Source organism: Grus americana, chromosome 2 (genome assembly GCF_028858705.1).
Source record: "Grus americana isolate bGruAme1 chromosome 2, bGruAme1.mat, whole genome shotgun sequence".
NCBI lineage: Eukaryota > Metazoa > Chordata > Aves > Gruiformes > Gruidae > Grus > Grus americana.
The window spans coordinates 30,143,191-30,159,654 of record NC_072853.1 but is presented as its reverse complement, the minus strand read 5'-3'; the positions used below and the strand labels follow the sequence as shown (position 1 = coordinate 30,159,654).

General features: G+C 39.5%; 1 protein-coding gene across 2 annotated transcripts; it reads right to left on the bottom strand.

Annotated features, from left to right (window-relative positions):
- Positions 1–6,536: 6,536 nt before the first annotated feature.
- On the bottom strand, positions 6,537–13,678 carry SLC7A13 (solute carrier family 7 member 13). 2 transcript variants are annotated; one of them, XM_054816677.1, is made up of 4 exons: positions 12,829–13,678; positions 10,206–10,337; positions 8,166–8,530; positions 6,537–7,419 (listed from the first exon to the last, which is right to left on the bottom strand). In XM_054816677.1, exons 1-4 carry the CDS (start codon positions 13,550–13,552, stop codon positions 7,174–7,176), a joined length of 1,467 nt encoding a protein of 488 aa, XP_054672652.1. In that variant the 5' UTR covers positions 13,553–13,678; the 3' UTR covers positions 6,537–7,173. The 2 variants fall into 2 exon arrangements, with proteins under 2 accessions (XP_054672652.1, XP_054672653.1); XM_054816678.1 differs by lacking the exon at positions 10,206–10,337.
- Positions 13,679–16,464: the final 2,786 nt, after the last annotated feature.

The window sequence follows — 16,464 nt, the reverse complement described above, 5'->3', positions numbered from 1 at the left end:
TCTGAATTAATATATTGAGCCTAGCAAAATAATGTATATATGTACTTCAAATTTAGTTGGAATTGCTTCAACTTCCAGGTCCACGATCTTGCTGTATCTTTATCTGCTAAATTAAAAAGCCTATTAATTATATTTTGCTCTGCATCAAGTCAAACAAATTCCATTTGGCTAAGCAAAACAATCCAAGTTCCAGCTATCGTTCATGGTTGGTTTTGTGTCATTAACCGTCTGTCACTGGAAAGGATTCAGGGAGAAATCACAGCGACTTCTCCCATTGCAGAGATGGAACTGGAGCCGGTTCTTCAGAGGAGGTCTAAGCGTTGCTGCCAGTGCAATACGGAGAAGCAGGATCTCACCGAAGCTCAGTTCAGTTGACCTCTCATGATGACTGTGGAACCCTTCTCATAGTCACTGGCAACAAAACTGATCTAATAGTGTGCTGCCCCTAGAAAGGGCACAGTGCTTCTGGTTATTACACATATGAACATAAATCTAGCAATGCACTTTGCTTCTTCCCAGCTGATCACAGACCCCTGATTTTTTTGGCTCTTGTGCTCTGTCATCTCAGGGTTGGGGGGTTTTTTTGCCGTTTTCCATTTCAGTCATGTGTATAAACTTTTTCAGCAATAGCTCCATTTCCACAGACCACTGACAGGCACATGAAAGAGGGTAGGATCAAGGTCTGATCTCTGTGGGGATGCTTTGGAGACTCCTTTTCACAGGTTGAACTGAGATCTCATTTGCCAGTTTCTGAAGCATTTAATGTGTGTCATGTTGATTTTGTCATCTTCCAGATATTTCATAAGACTCTTCTCATCTCGTTTCAAGTAAGGAAGTCTGAGTATTATACATCAACATTATTATCCTTTAATCAACCAAAATCACAGAAAATATAATGTGAAGCTGGTTTGATAGGATTACTTTCCATAAACACAAATGAACTTGCATTAATTATGCTACTCTTTTAATTCTTTATTAATTCAGTTTTGTATTAGCTGTTCCATTATTTTTCCAAGGATTTATGTCACACTGACAGCCTATAATTACTTGGGTCATCTCATTTATTGTTTTTCAATATTGGCACGTTAACTTTCTTTTGCTGTCCCAAAACTTCCCCTGTGTTGCAAGAATTATTGAAAATCAACATTAATAGTCAAGTTCCTCAACGGTGCCTTTAAACCTGTCGGATACACGTTATCCGAACCTGCTAATTTGAAAATGTTTAATTTCCTGTTCGAAAGCAGAACAAAAACAGCTTCCAAGTTCCTGAAGCACATATAGCTCTTACCCCTACAAATCAAGTTGGTAAGAACTGGGAATGTTCAGGGTTCCCCATCCCTTGGAATATGTCATAGAGGGCAATGACAAGAATAATTTCTGACCACGATCCAGAAGAGAAGGTGACAAGTGAATACTCTTTGACCTGTGAGTTGTTAAAACACGATTGTTTCGGTTTTAGTAGATGTGGAAACTGAGATGTGGAGAACCTTAGCAACACCCACAGTGGCATATATCAAACTTAAGATTAGAAGTCAGAAGGTCTGAGCCCCTACACGCCTACCAGCTATAGGCAGCTCCTCGCACATCCTCTGTGTAAACCAGAAGTTCCAACCAAAAATCACCACATCAAAGCATCGAAAAAAAATGTACAACTGTTTATTACTAGTTGATTATCTTTTGATTGGAATCACAGTTAACAATAAATATGAAAAGGGAAGTAAATAAATTAATTGCTGATTTATTTTTTTTTATGTTTCTTCTGTACAATTGCTGGGTTTTGCCTCAGAGTGAAATTTTTTTGTGAAGCAGTCAGCACACGTGGAGTTAGCATGATGTATAACTGCAAGTCATTTTTAACACAAAACTGATTACCATTTGGGTTTTTATGTTGTCTTTTTATGGAGATAATGGCAAAATAAAAGTAATGCAGACACACATACAAATATTGTGTTAGGTACCTAGAAAAAGAGCTAGGGATGTTACATGCCATACTGGGCCACTACAATATTGAAAAACAAATATCCACATTTTAAGTTTATTTGTTGTAAGGTTGAACTTCTGTAACATGCAAGTATGCACAAGCTTAAAAGAATTATGAAGTCAAAGGTAAAAAAATAAATTAAAAACTTTAAATAAATGTCTGATACAGTCTAGTACTAAACCACTCACACTTCTGTATAGCATTTTCTGAGATATGTTCAAGTAGGAAAGCAGCTGAGACCAACTAGTGTCACTGAAAACAAGCTATAATGTTAAAATATTGAATTGCTCTTGGCCAGAGTAGCTAATATGAGTTATAAATTTGAATTCTTTTCCTTTATGCTTAGTGCTTGGATATGTAGAATGATCCAGCAACAATAAAAAATCTATATGAATTGAATACCGTATTTGCTTCTTTGTGATTTAGCATTCTAAAACACTCAGGCAAAAGAAAGGCTGCATTAAGAGAACATCAAGAGACTCATATTCAGAAAATAGGAAATACTGTATCTGAGATTGCTTTTATAATGTTAATTCAGCTCAGCTGTGTGAGTCCCTTTCCAAACAGCAGGTCATTTAATAAGAGAATTTTTTTTCAGAAGACCTCTATCTCGCTCATGATCTGGGAATAACAGTTTGTGTTGAAGAAGATGCTAAATTTGAGGTAGCCAATCCTTCATTTGCTGTAGAAACAGAATTCAATGTAGTGAATGAGGTGACATTTGCAGAAGGGTTGCTGGATTAAGGAATTTGAATATTGCCCAGAAGAATTCAAACTTCTATTTCCCCATAGAATTCCAAGGTCATACTGGAATCATTTAAACCAAAATTTTTTTAAATTGTCATTAATTCTGTTTTCTTCATTTTATATACCCCATCTTAAATCCTCACAGTTTTATTTGGTGGAATTTTGAAGTCTCATAGTTGTAATTTGACATTTCATAGACTGTATAATGTCTTAAGGAAATTGCAGCTACCCAACAGTTAGTCAGAGGTTGAGTTATAAGTTACCTGCTACTCATCTAAACCAAAGTGACTGTGATAATTTGTCCTTCTTTCCTTTTTTGGTATTCTTGGAACTTAATTCCAGGAGACTATATGCACTCTGAACGTATCATTATGAAAAATCAGGTGCAAGGTACCTCAGCTTAGGAATCCAACATTACTGAACAATTTTGGCCACACTTTGTTTCCACCTAAAAGAAGTGGAAGAACTAAAATCTGTATATAGTGGCTGAATATCCATACAAAGTAAGTTCGCACCAACTCCTTTTCCTCCCCACCTCTTTGCCCTGCTTCCTAAGGCAAAGAAACATTCATAGTTGGACCTGAATCTCCATCAGTGCTTCTCCATTGAGGTGCTTGATCTGAACTGAAGGATCTCAGGGAAGGTCACAAAATGCACTTGTTGTGCAACCCACACATCAGTTCGATTCACTTTCCCCAAAACAAAGATGATACCACTACTTCAGCTCATGAGAGTAAAGACAAATTAGTGGTTGTTTGTGAAGTGCTCAGATGCTGTCAAAAGGAACACCATAGAAAAGTCTGTAAGAAATTAATAACGTGTATCAAGAACAGCATCTGAGCAGAGAGTGATAAATAAAGTGCAAGGTCACACACTGAAAAATGGAAAGAAAATAATAGTGAATTATCTGGGCACCATCCATTTTATCCAATAAATGAGGTAAGGGTACACTGAAAGAATAGTTTATGATCTAACAGTCAAAGGCCATTGCAAGGTGCCTCCACAGAGGGGGCAGATTAAGTTTGCATGGGCAGTTCAAATTCTGACCTGGTTCTACTGTTCTCGTCTTTGCTGATTCTTTGGCAATAATCATTGAAAATTGGGGGGGGGGGGGGGGGGGGGGGGGGGGGGGGGGGGGTGTGGATGCATGCCTGTTTGTATCCCATTTCCCAGTTTTTTGTTAACAGAAAAACCATCTATTTCATATTACAAAAAGATACATAGATGTAATCTATTTAATATTACATTTCATTGGGACTTTTGAGTTCCCCAATTTGTTGAAACTGCTAAACCCCTAAATTCAAGACTTGTATCATTAACAGATACATGCTCCAATTATCCAGACGTACCCTGACATATGTATTCACTAGGTACTCAAGTCATTATGGAATGCAAGTGTATAAACAAGTTCAAGTAGATCTACTGACAGGAAATTACACATCCAATTGAGCAACATCCCCTCGATATCTGCTTTTTCTAACCATGTGGTCTTCAATACAATATTATTGTCCCATGCACTTTTTTTTTTCTTATGAATCCCATTTCTAATTACTGATTAAAACCTGGGTTTAAATAGGTGACTTGATCAAGATCAGTTGAAAACCAGTGGCACTGTCAGGCACCACACCTGCATTTGCAAATCCCTGGTCGGGGCTTTAGTCACAGTAAAATCCTCCCCTCCTTTTAATACTCACTAGAAATCAGTTCTTAAAATATTATTCCAATAAAATTTTGTCTAGTCTTGTGATTTTTTTTAAATTTATATGGCAAGAGAAATGTTTTTTTTCCGATAGCAATATTGAGCTGTCGTGATTTCAGCAGGATCCAGTCTCCAGCTCAGCTGTATTCCTTTCACTCCTCACTTGCATGGACTTTTCTTACTATGGCATTTTAAAAGGTCTGATTTTTACTTCAAATTTTCATTCTGTGTGCATTACCAGCTGTGAGAAAAACTACTTTCTTCATGCACTTGTTTTCATTTGGGGGCTTGTCCCAGTGCAAAGTCTAATCCTCCTAAACCTTCAGCTGGTTCCCCACATTACTGATGGGCACCCTATACTTTGGGTAGCTATGTATAAAGTTTTTATTTCTGACCTCTACATTTTTGATATATCAGAGAATTGAATCTTCTAGTAAGGATTTTTTTCATGCTACTGTAAGTGTTATAATGCAACACTCTGTAAAACTATTTCTCTCACTGATACAACATCCAGCAACCCAGAACATCTCAGTGTAAGACAGATGTTAGTCTGGAGCCATCTACTGGTTGTATCGCTGAGCCTTATACAGGCACATCTGAAAAAAAGAAAAAACAAACAAACAAACAAACAAACAAAACCCCAACCCAAAAGCAAACCACTTTACAGACTTAATTCTGTTGTAATTCTAAAAACAACAGCATATATTCAGTGACTACTAGGTGGACTTAACATGGCTCAATTGACAAAATAGAAGACGTCAAGAACTTACTTATCTTGCTTTCATAACAAAACAAAAATGGAGGGAAACTCTTATTTCTCTGTTTACACCGAGAAGGAACTAAGAACAAGATAATATTAATGCTTCCTAAGATTTAAAAAATTTAGTAAAGTATTGTGGTGGGTTGACCCTGGCTGGGGGCCAGGTGCCCACCAGAGCCGCTCTCTCACTCCCCTCATTCACCAAACAGGGGAGAAAAGGCATAACGAAATGCTTGTAGGTCGAGATAAGGACAGGGGGAGATCACTCACTGATTATCGTCACGAGCAAAACAGACCAAACTTAGAGAGGGAATTCATCTAATTGATTACTAGGCAAAACAGAGTAGGGGAATGAGAAAATAAAATCAACTCTTAAAACACCTCCCCCCACCCCTCCCATCTTCCCGGGCTCAACTTCACTCCTGGCTTCAACCTTCCCCCCCTCAGCGGCACAGGGGGACGGGGAATGGGGGTTACGGTCAGTTCACCTCACGGTGTTTCTGCCGCTTCTTCATCCTCAGGGGGAGGACTCCTCTCATCGTTCCCCTGCTCCAGCATGGAGTCCCTCTCACGGGGTGCAGACCTTCAGGAGCAAACTGCTCCAGCGTGGGATCCCCCACGGGGTCACAAGTCCTGCCAGCAAACCTGCCCTGGCGTGGGCTCCCCTCTTCATGGGTCCACAGGTCCTGCCAGGAACTTGCTCCAGCGTGGGCTTCCCACGGGCCACAGCCTCCTTCAGGTGCCTCCACCTGCTCCAGCGTGGGGTCCTCCACGGGCTGCAGGTGGAATCTCTACACCCCCTCATCCTTCCTCCATGGGCTGCAGGGGGACAGCCTGCTTCACCATGGTCTTCACCACGGGCTGCAGGGGGATCTCTGCTCCGGTGCCTGGAGCACCTCCTCCCCCTCCTTCTTCACTGACCTTGGTGTCTGCAGAGTTTCTTACATCTTCTCACTCCTCTCTCCGGCTGCAAAAGCTCTCTCTCTCTAAGTGTTTTTCTTCTTCTTAAATATGTTATCACAGAGGCGCTGATTGGCTTGGCCTTGGCCAGCGGCGGGCCCGTCTTGGAGCCGGCTGGCATTGGCTCTATCAGACACAGGGGAAGCTTCTAGCAGCTTCTCACAGAAGCCACCCCTGTAGCCCCCCCGCTACCAAAACCTTGCCATGCAAACCCAACACAAGTATTTCAGATAATCTTGAGTTTTATCACTTCAACAAACAGGATAAATACTTCTTATTGCTTTATTTTATGCGTAGCAAGATTTCATCCTGCATTTGTATGTGTTGTTCTGAAATGGTTAAGGCACACCATGTACGGGTTTCTTGGGATTAAAAAAGGTCTCAGTCAATTTTATGACGTCCTTCAAAGGTTTTTATTAAAAACAAATTCAGACAAAAAAGGTAGCAGATGAACAGAAGTATAAAGCCTTTAAAACCAGCTACTGTGAACTAAAATCAATCCAGACAACTTAGTTGGGAGACCAGAAGTATGTTATATAATGAATCTGATAAGTATGCATATACTCATTTATTATATGATAATGTTGATAAGAATTAGTGCTGTCAGTTCTATTATTGCAAGTGTATATGCAAGTTAACTGAGTCTTCAGGAGCAAGAGGGAGCATTTTACAGATTTTACCAGTTCAAGAGAGATTATTTGCACCTATTAAATATGTATACATATACATCTATGTATATGTATGTATACACACAGAAACACAAAAATATATACATATTAATTCATGAAGGTGTCTATACCTACATATGCATATATGTATATATGCATATATGTGCACACATGTATATGCATGTAGATATATACACGTTTATATGTATGCAATATATGAATATTAATCTATATACGTATATACATATACATGCAAGCACATGCATGCACACCTATATATCACACCCAACATTCTACAATCTCAGTTAAAGAAAATCCTCTGTTGGTTGTTAGTTGTACTGGGATTAAACACTTGCCATTATTCACATTTGCTCTCAGCAGATCCATCAGCAGGAGCAACTTCCAACAGGAGCTGTAAGTGGCAAGTAATTTTATCAAGAAAAGCAAAATGCAATTTAAAATGTATAAAAGGCAGATAAACAATAAGACTTCCCAGCATAAACAGGAAGGCATAAACATATTGCAGGTTTGGAGACCAGACTATAGGAGCTAAAACTAGGAAGAAAGACATTGCCACCATCACAAATGGAACTGGTAGAAACACCTGCAAGAGAAAGAAAAAAACTCTTTCAGGAAATAAACTCACCGACTGTGATTTTATGTATCATTTGTAAAAGCGATAATGCGTTCTTTGCCACATGCAAGTACCATTTCACATGTTGGTGCAATCTCACCCAGGATCTGACCTCAAATTCCCTACAAGATAGGCAACTTTTCTAAAATACATGTTCAGGCTCCTTCTATTGCAAGGGGGAGGGGTAGGCAGGCCCTGGAAACCATTCATCCACATATGACATTAGTGGCACCTAAAAGAAACTCGGGGTTGGCTGCCTACAAAAAGCCTTGACAATAAGCATACACTTCCAACCCATGTTTCTGACAGCTAGATTGAGATTAAATCTATCCTTAACGCCTGTGGTTGTGTCAGGAAAGATGAGAGTAGATCAAGGTTTAATTAACCGTGAATGGCCACTTTGGATCCCCCACTCTTCTGGTTACTGCTCCACACTGGTATGGTTTCCCGTTTCACACTGTTTGCACATCTCACCCATTCTGCATATATCCATTCCTTGCTGTCAAGTGCAAGCTCTCTGGGGCAGATACCATCTGGGTTATTTTTTTCCTTTCCTTCTACAGTGTGAAGAAAAGTTGTTGAATAAGTCACATATTGTGACTATAATTTGTGTTTTTGTAGCGACTATCCACTTTTGTCTTGCACTTGTTCTGTAACTTTTGCACGCTACCCAAAAAAGAATCTGTAAAAATATTTTATAACACATTTCCATTTACTTTGTATGGTCGATGAAGGTGAGGTTCCCGGTATCGAAGTACAATCAGGCTTGCACAAGTCAATCCAATCATAAGCCAGGCAGAAAATCCAAAGTAATTTGTTAACGTAATAAGGTCAGAGGGGATTATAAAAATGGATGCAATGGTGGTTGAAAAAATCATGGCTGGTGCTGGAGTACAGGAGTGGACATTAAGCATGGATATTAAAACAGGTAAATGTCCTGACTGACTTCCAGCATAGCTCAATCGACCTAGTGTGAACATGCTGCTGTTGAGGGCACCAAATATTGAGACAGCAACAGAGACAGGAATGATCCAGGCAACAGAGGGGATCACTCGATCAGCCCAAGTGACTGCCACAGCAACTGCAAGAAAGCAAAGCATTAGCATTGTGTAAGTACCATGTTCTCAATTACTGACTCAAGAGAAAAGAAACTTAAAATACGTGAAAGGCTCATTATTTACCAGCAATGCCTTTTTTTTGTTACAGTAGTCAAACGTGACTAATCTAATCCTAAAGGTATTTAATTCAGGAGCTAAAAATACAGCAAGAAGGAGCGCTGCCTGCCAGAGCCAGGCAGGTAAACCTGCTGGGGCCGGAGGGGCAGGTAAACCTGCTGCCCAGCCAGAGCAGGCTGCACCTCACCGCCGTGAATCACAAACACACACGCACGGGCAAGGCCACACGGGGAAACAAAATGAACGCATTAGTCCCCGGCGTGACCACAGTGCTGACGCGATCTATGGTTTGAGGAAACTGCCAACATGAGCGCATACAGGTGCAGAGGTGGGTCAGCGAGTGTGTTATTAATGAGGTTTTACTTTAGGTGGAACTGGGAAATGTGAACGATTATTTCTGAACAAGAGATATCTAATATTACTTGGAAATTAGCTATAGAACATATTGTAGCGAGGAGCAATATTTAGTGGGTCTATAACCAACTGCCACAAGGTATATAGGTCTTGCAGTGATCTGCACAGCATAGGAAATTACTACAGTAGGGCAAAACAAACCCCAAAAAAATATGAAGTGTAGCAAACAAACAAGAACTGCAGCAATGCACAGCAATGTTTAAACCACGGCTATAATTTTAAGGCTATCTCCTCAGCTGACATAGATAAACACAGCTCCCCCGGCACGTTTGGAGCTGCTCATGCCAGCTGGGCAGCTGCTATTCATGGATACTCTGGTACTCGTTGCCTCTTTTTTTGTAGGATGGATCTGCAAATGTATGAATCTCTCCCAGCAGAGAGCCTGACAATGGGTGAGCGATAATACAGGTTGCTGAGTGACAGCTACGCTGCTCCCATTTATGTTATTGAGCTGTTCTCACACGAAAAAAAATAATTGATCCATCCAAATGGCGTATGTTTTTTGTCACTCCCCGAGGCAAGCTCTGACAGCTCAGTCTCATTAGAATGGTATTTAAAAGGTGTTGTTTGGACAATCAAGGAGAAATACAGCTACTCTTGGACCTTTTCATGGACAACTTACTGGTGTAGGATCTGAGAGAGGCTTTATATACATTGGATTTTCACATAGACTCTTCTAAGGAACCACAACAATTTATCATGAATAACCCACACACCCAAAATGGCTACATTTTTGTGTCCACAGTCTTTTCTATATTACTTATCACGTCCACCTCCTAAACAGGATTGGCTTTAGCATGAGACACCATGAGGTAGGGAAGGAAGGACAAGAGAGGATTAAAACCACAGAAAAACAAAGGCCCTCTCAATACTCAACAGAGACCTGATCTCCACCTCATTTTCCAGGTTTTAATATACTTTTGATTTCTTTTTAGACAGTGCAGGTATAAGCCAACATTTTCAACACGTAACAACATCTCTCTGCATTCAGTCCAACTTGTGTCATACAGTAAAATTAAACAAGAATTCTCTGTTAAAACTTAGAAAGAAACCCACACTTCCTGACTGTGAAGTTAGATGAGCAGCAGTAACCCAGTGAATTGACATCAGATGGGCATGCTAATGGACCACACCTTTTTAATTAAAAAAAAAAAATCAAATCCATACCTGAAGAGACAATTTCCTTAGGTGTGAGGACAATCAGATACGAGATATTCACCAGTAAATAAAAAACGATTACTGCAGGAACAGCAGTCATCACAGTTAAGGGGATATTTCTGCTAGGGTTTTTCATCTCTTCTGAAAAATACAATTTAAAAAGACTAATAAAGCAAGCAGTGTAGTTTCTGCAAGTGTTTCAGTAGCAAAGCTGTGCAGAGCTTGACAAGACTGACACCAAAGTTCTGACCCAACTCCTAATCACTGCTGCTAAGCTACATTGCTTGTGAGGTCCTACAGTGGTTCTCAAATAGTTTATAATTGGAGAAGCCTAAACAATTTTTTCTCTTTTTTAATTTTTTTTCTTGTTTAGCCATTTTTAACTATCTTGGAAGAAGAGATGGATGGAGGTCTGATAGACTGATGACAAAAATGACAAAAGGACTGGTAACTTTAATTTGATTCAACACATATTTGACTGACAATAGAAAATTGATTTGGTAAGAAATTTTCAAGTAGCCATACTTTTAAATCACTAACTTAAATGTGAGACTCTAAAGTCAGATTATTTATTCTTACATCACCTGATGAGTTCTGATCTGAAACCTTCTCAGTGTTATCTTCCTATTCCTGCACAAAATCTTTCTCTTTGCCCTTATATCAGGAAATACTGAAAAAGTAACAGGAGAGACCGAAGGTATTGACAGAAGAGCAGTAATTCAGTGCATTTAAAAGGGGTCATTCCCAGCTGGATTCTGCTGTTGATTATCTTTTCCACGGCAAAGCTGGCGGAGGAAAACTGTTTAGTGCTAAGCCTGGCATCTTAGCTTAAAACTACTCATACCAAGTAAGAAAAAAACTCCCAACTTTGCAGCTGAACAACTGAGGCACTTGCACACATTCCTGACCATGTGATAGACCCAGCAAAAGATGGAGATGTTTCCAGAATTCTAATAATTCATCCTCTTTCACTCCCTTACCCCTTCCCTCTCACTCCCTTTCCCCTTCCTACTTCCCTCTGGAGTTACCAAAGACTTCCTCAGTATTACCAACCAATAACTCACAAGGGGAAGAAGTGAAAAATCATATGTGGAGCTTACTTAATCGCTTTCTAGGAGACAGACTTCCTTTTCCTCCCTCAAATATAACTTCTGTCTCCTGCCCAGAACATCAGCTTTGAGTCTGCCCCAGCGCCGGCTGTAGTGCGGAGAGCCAGAGGGACTGAATGAGCACAACAGTGAAATTCAGATACAGACTATCAAAGATTTTGGGATTTATTTCAAATGGAAGAAATACATTTGGTAATTTTGAGCCCAAAAGGGGACAATCATCAAAACTGCCAATTTAAATTTGTCTTTCTATTTGTTTTGTTGCTTGTTACAGTCCTGTCATCCATTTGGCACCTGATGCTTTAGATGAAGCTCACAGGCACAAAGTTATTTTTGAAGAATAGGAAATTCACTTCAGAACAGGACTATTGCATAGGTTGCATCTGTCTAAACAGCTGTGCTGCCCAATGTATGGCATTTATTACTACTGCTAACTGATCAGAAAATAAATTAATATTTTACCGATAACTTTGTATATTTTCTTGGGCTTACAAAATTAAGTGCTTGCCTTTAAGGAAATCCTAAGATTTCAAAATTATACTTTGCTGATTTATATCACCTTTTTTATTACAGCACATTGTTAACACTGGAATAGCTGGATTGTAATAGTTACAGTCATTTTTTTAAACATTAACCCAATTTTCACACTGTTCTCACCACTGAACTTTGTGTTATGCATTTCACACATTCAGTTTATTTAACGTTTTACATGTGATAGAGGTCAATGGATAAACAGGGCTAAAAGCAACATCCGTTTGCTTACAATTTAATTCTATAAATCTGATACTATAAAACACTATTCATTTAACTCATGACATGCATAACTACCATTATGAACATTATCTCTGCAGCTTTCATGAAAAACTGCTCTATTTATTACTGCCACATGGGTAATCAGATACAGAACAGGATAAGGAAATGGATATTCAAAAAGGTTTTGAATGTTTAAAATTGAGCACAAGTTACATTAAAGGATTTATACCACTTTCCTTAGATTCTTCATCACCTTCTGTGCAAGACTCTATTTTCCCAAGGAAGTGACTACTGACCATCCTATATACTATATTTTAATTCAATTCAAAATGAAGTTTTCCATGTACAAACTAGCTCCATAACCTCAGAGAAGGTACAGATATTTAAATACCAATTGATCCATTATCTTTTTTGATTTGGTCTTTACTGTGCACGTAGTTTGGCATGGATATCTTAATCCTTTTCTAAAAAGTGCACTGACACTGAGAAAGACAAAATGTAACTTTTTAAGGTATGCAAAAATCTGTGCATGAGATTTTAAATGAACTATCTTGATTTCTCTTGTACTCCTTTGGAAATGCCAGTCTGATTCTGGAGACTGCACAAGAAGCAAGAAACTTCCCTAGAGAGGAGCACCACCTCTTCTACCAGCCCCAACAAACACAGGACTTGCATAAAATGTGAGAGAGAGACCCAGTTCTGCTAAGATGAGTTGAGGAATGTAAGAAGGGCGACTGCAGCACAAAATGTAAAGAAGAGGAGTGAGATACCTGCCATATAATTGAGGGACCACCAACCACCATACGCATACAGTCCTTGGAAGAAGGCTTCGGCAACCTGTGACGCGCTGGGGATCTCTGAGCTGAACGCGTCCTCAAACCTGGCCAGACTCTCCTTTCTCCCACCAGCGAGGAGAACTATGCCACCAACAGCGATTACGGACAAGGCCATCATCTTCAGCAGAGTGAAAACCGTCTGCACCCAGGCAGCCATTTTGACGCTGCAGCCATTCAAAATCCCCAGGGACCAGAGAACAGCCAAGGCCAAGCATTTCTTCAGCGCTTCTGGTGCGGGGCAAATACCGTAGAAGGGCTGGGTGGCATATTCAGCAAACAGCAAGGCTCGAGCAGCGTTTGATGCTGGCTTGGTAAATGTTGATGTCCAGATAAAGACAAAGGCAGGCAGGGATCCAAGGCCTCTTTTAATGTGGCTGTATTCTCCTCCGGAGAAGGGCAGAGCGGTTCCCAGCTCCGCATAGCAGAGGGAACCCATCAGAGAAACCAGTCCAGATGCAGTCCAGATCGTTAGTGCGATGCCGACGTTGAGTAAGGAATGCTTTAACACCCCTGTGGGAGACACAAAGATCCCTGCCCCAACAATTGATCCTATAATAAAACTTACCCCATCAAAATAACCTATATTTCTTTTGAGTTGCATCTTGGCATTTTCTTTGCTTTTCACATCTCTGGGATCGATGCTCTTCCCTTTTCCCATTTTTTTTCTGTTTTTTCACAGCAGATTACGTGACTTCAGAGGCTGGATTACATGTATTTCCCTCTCTACTTTGTGGTTAGCAGGCTGTCACAGCCCTACTTGCTAGTGAAATGTTATGGGAAGCCTGGCTTAATCATTCAGAAAGGAGAGCATACTTTGGGTTTTGATGTCTTGTGTGTGAAGATGATTAACCAAATACTTCAAGAAATGCTGGCAAATCATGTACATGTTGGTTTAATATATACTTCAGAAATTATTAAGGTCTGGGGATATTTTTTTAAAAAACGGCATAACAAATAATGCAAATAAATGCCCATTTCTCAGCTGATTTTCATCAACAGACTCCAATTTTTTTTTTAATGTATGTCTTCAGAGACAAGTGTGCGGGGTAGGTAAATGGGACCTCTGCACCAGACCTAGGGAAAGGGGAAGGGTATGCCAGCATGAAGAAAGAAATCAGCCCTCCTTGTGTTATTGACAGTCACACAGGCATTAGTTGAACAGTCTGGTACTATTTTTCCTCCGTCAATACATAAAATGGACAGTAATCACCAGTGAACACCAGTACGTTTTGCCAAATCCCCATCAGTCGCTGGGTATAGTGGAGCTTGTTTATCCTTCACTCATTAAACACTGCCCTAGAAAGAAAACTATCACTTTATTCCTGGTTTGTCTTGAGCACTCATCATTATAGTAGTACGCAAGCGCTTCCTAAGCAGGTACTAATCTTCGGACACTGCTGCGAGGGAAAGGGGCCGTATCATCCTCCCCATTGTCCGTATGGGGCTGTGGAACTGAAAGATCAAAGTTCCCACCAGTTTGGTGTCTGCCTCTTAAGGCGTGGCCACTGATTTTCCTACTTTTTTAACAGTCTGTGGTATATTGTATGTTCAAAATATGGAAAAGGAGCTTCTCTTCAATCAGATGTGGATATATCATTGCCATAGACATTTGCCCCAAGAAAAAGGTATTTATTCTTTTTAAAAGATGTAGAGAAAAATGGGCAGAAAGCAGGAAACTAACTCAAAGAGATGTTCAGCATATACCTTAAGGGTTGCTAAGCCCCCAGAGTAGTAGCTGTGAAGTTCTTACTTTCTGCCAGTCAAGTTGAGGAACCAGTTTTGTCCCAAAGGTCAAAGCTCAGTAACGCAGCAAACAAAACTCACGGCTTTTACAGGGCCCATCTTGAGAGACAGTCGTTCAGATCAGTCCTGAACAGCTGGATTTTCACTCAAGAACAAAATAAATTAGTCTTAAAAATTAGGTTCATGTAATATGCCATCATGTAAAAGACCTGTAGTTAAACTAGGCATGTGCACAGACGATTATTTTTTAATTTAATCAATGACTTGGTTAAAGTGGGTGTCCATCACCACACAGAAACTATACGACACAGTCAGTGACAGAATTCACTGCTCCAGAATAACATTTAACCGTAAGACAATTCTTCCGTCTTCTGCAATCACTCAGCACTCACTATATACCTTCACCTCCAAAAAACATCAAGTCCTACAGACTACAAAAGTTTTAGTTATACATGAAACACAACTTTATTTATAAAACTTTGCATGCATTGCGAATTGCATTTACTCACTTTAGAAACTGCAATATGCATTTAAGTTCAAGTATGCATTTACCATTTATTATGAGTAATTCATAACAACTCAAAGTATTTCTTTACCAGTATTCATGAATTGGAAATTAAGTGTGGCAAATCTTTTAAATGGCAAACTATGTAATTTTCTGTTTTATTTCAGTGCCTTTTCTGAGTTTCCTTCTCTATGAATCCATACACATTTTTTGATATCTTCCAACTCTTTATTTTGGGTGTTCTGCCATGTACAGCTGGATTTTGATTACTATTTTTAAAACAAATAAATATTACACTAAATGGTAGCTTAAGGTACAGATGCAACTGATTTTATTATGCTGTTCATCCTAAAGTACATTGATTTCTAGTGTAACAGAGGCATTTCCAAAATCTCCCAGCAGATTAATAAAGATTTTTTTACTTCTCACAAAGCTGCCTGATTTCAGGAAACCCTAGTGAGATTATTACTTTCTTGTGTGTGCTTTCTACCTACCTCAGATAAGTGTCTCTAGACTTTAAGTGCAATGCTTTTGCGATTTAGGCAAAGTATGTTTTTCATTTTGGTGTGTTGTTGCCAGAGTAGGAGGAAGTAAGTAAGAGCAGAGACAATGACAACATTCCTACAAATCCAGTAAAACCTGACGTTCTGGAAGCAGTACACTAACATGAGCATTACAGGGGCAGAACTCAGTAAAACACAGCTGGTTACACAACAACAGGTAGTTTTCAGCCAAGCTGCTTTCTTTTTGTGTAATATACCCAGCTTCTCTCTCTGGCTGAGAGGATAAATCTCCACAGTCTATATGATTATCTCAAGGTCACAGATGTCAGTGTCTCCTGTCTCATACCCAACTATATACTCAATATCTGGTCACATTTACTTTGATGGCATTATCCAGAGACTCAGCTGTTGAATATAGGCAAAGATAAATGATTAAAATAACCCAGACGCATTTGTAAGACAAGCCTAAAATTCCCGATACGTGGAGTAGACTGAAAGGTTATATCATCATCAAAGTAAAATGCCAAAATACTGCAATTTTTATAGTCAACAGGGAACGACAACATTTCTTCTGAGTGCCAACTACTGAGTTCTCTTTGACAGTAAAATGAGGTCAAGAGAGTGCTATATAACAGCTACGGTTCAAAGCTGAAACTTCAGCCGATCACTTCTAGTTCTCCTAGCATTTAGGATTTTCCCTTTTAATTTTCTGAATTTAAAAATTCTTTTAGCCTTCAATATCAAGTTTTTCACTGTCAACTATCGAATGCTTATCATGGCTGATATCTTCAATCACTATAGTTTCCCTAGATTTAAGAG

Coding starts and splice junctions, on each gene's coding strand:
- SLC7A13 (XM_054816677.1), bottom strand. CDS start 13,552: ATGGGAAAAGGGAAGAGCATCGATCCCAGAGATGTGAAAAGCAAAGAA. Junction 10,338..12,828: donor GTCCCTCAATTATATGGCAG/GTATCTCACTCC, acceptor TGTATTTTTCAG/AAGAGATGAAAAACCCTAGC. Junction 7,420..8,165: donor ACCTTCATCGACCATACAAA/GTAAATGGAAAT, acceptor TTTCTCTTGCAG/GTGTTTCTACCAGTTCCATT.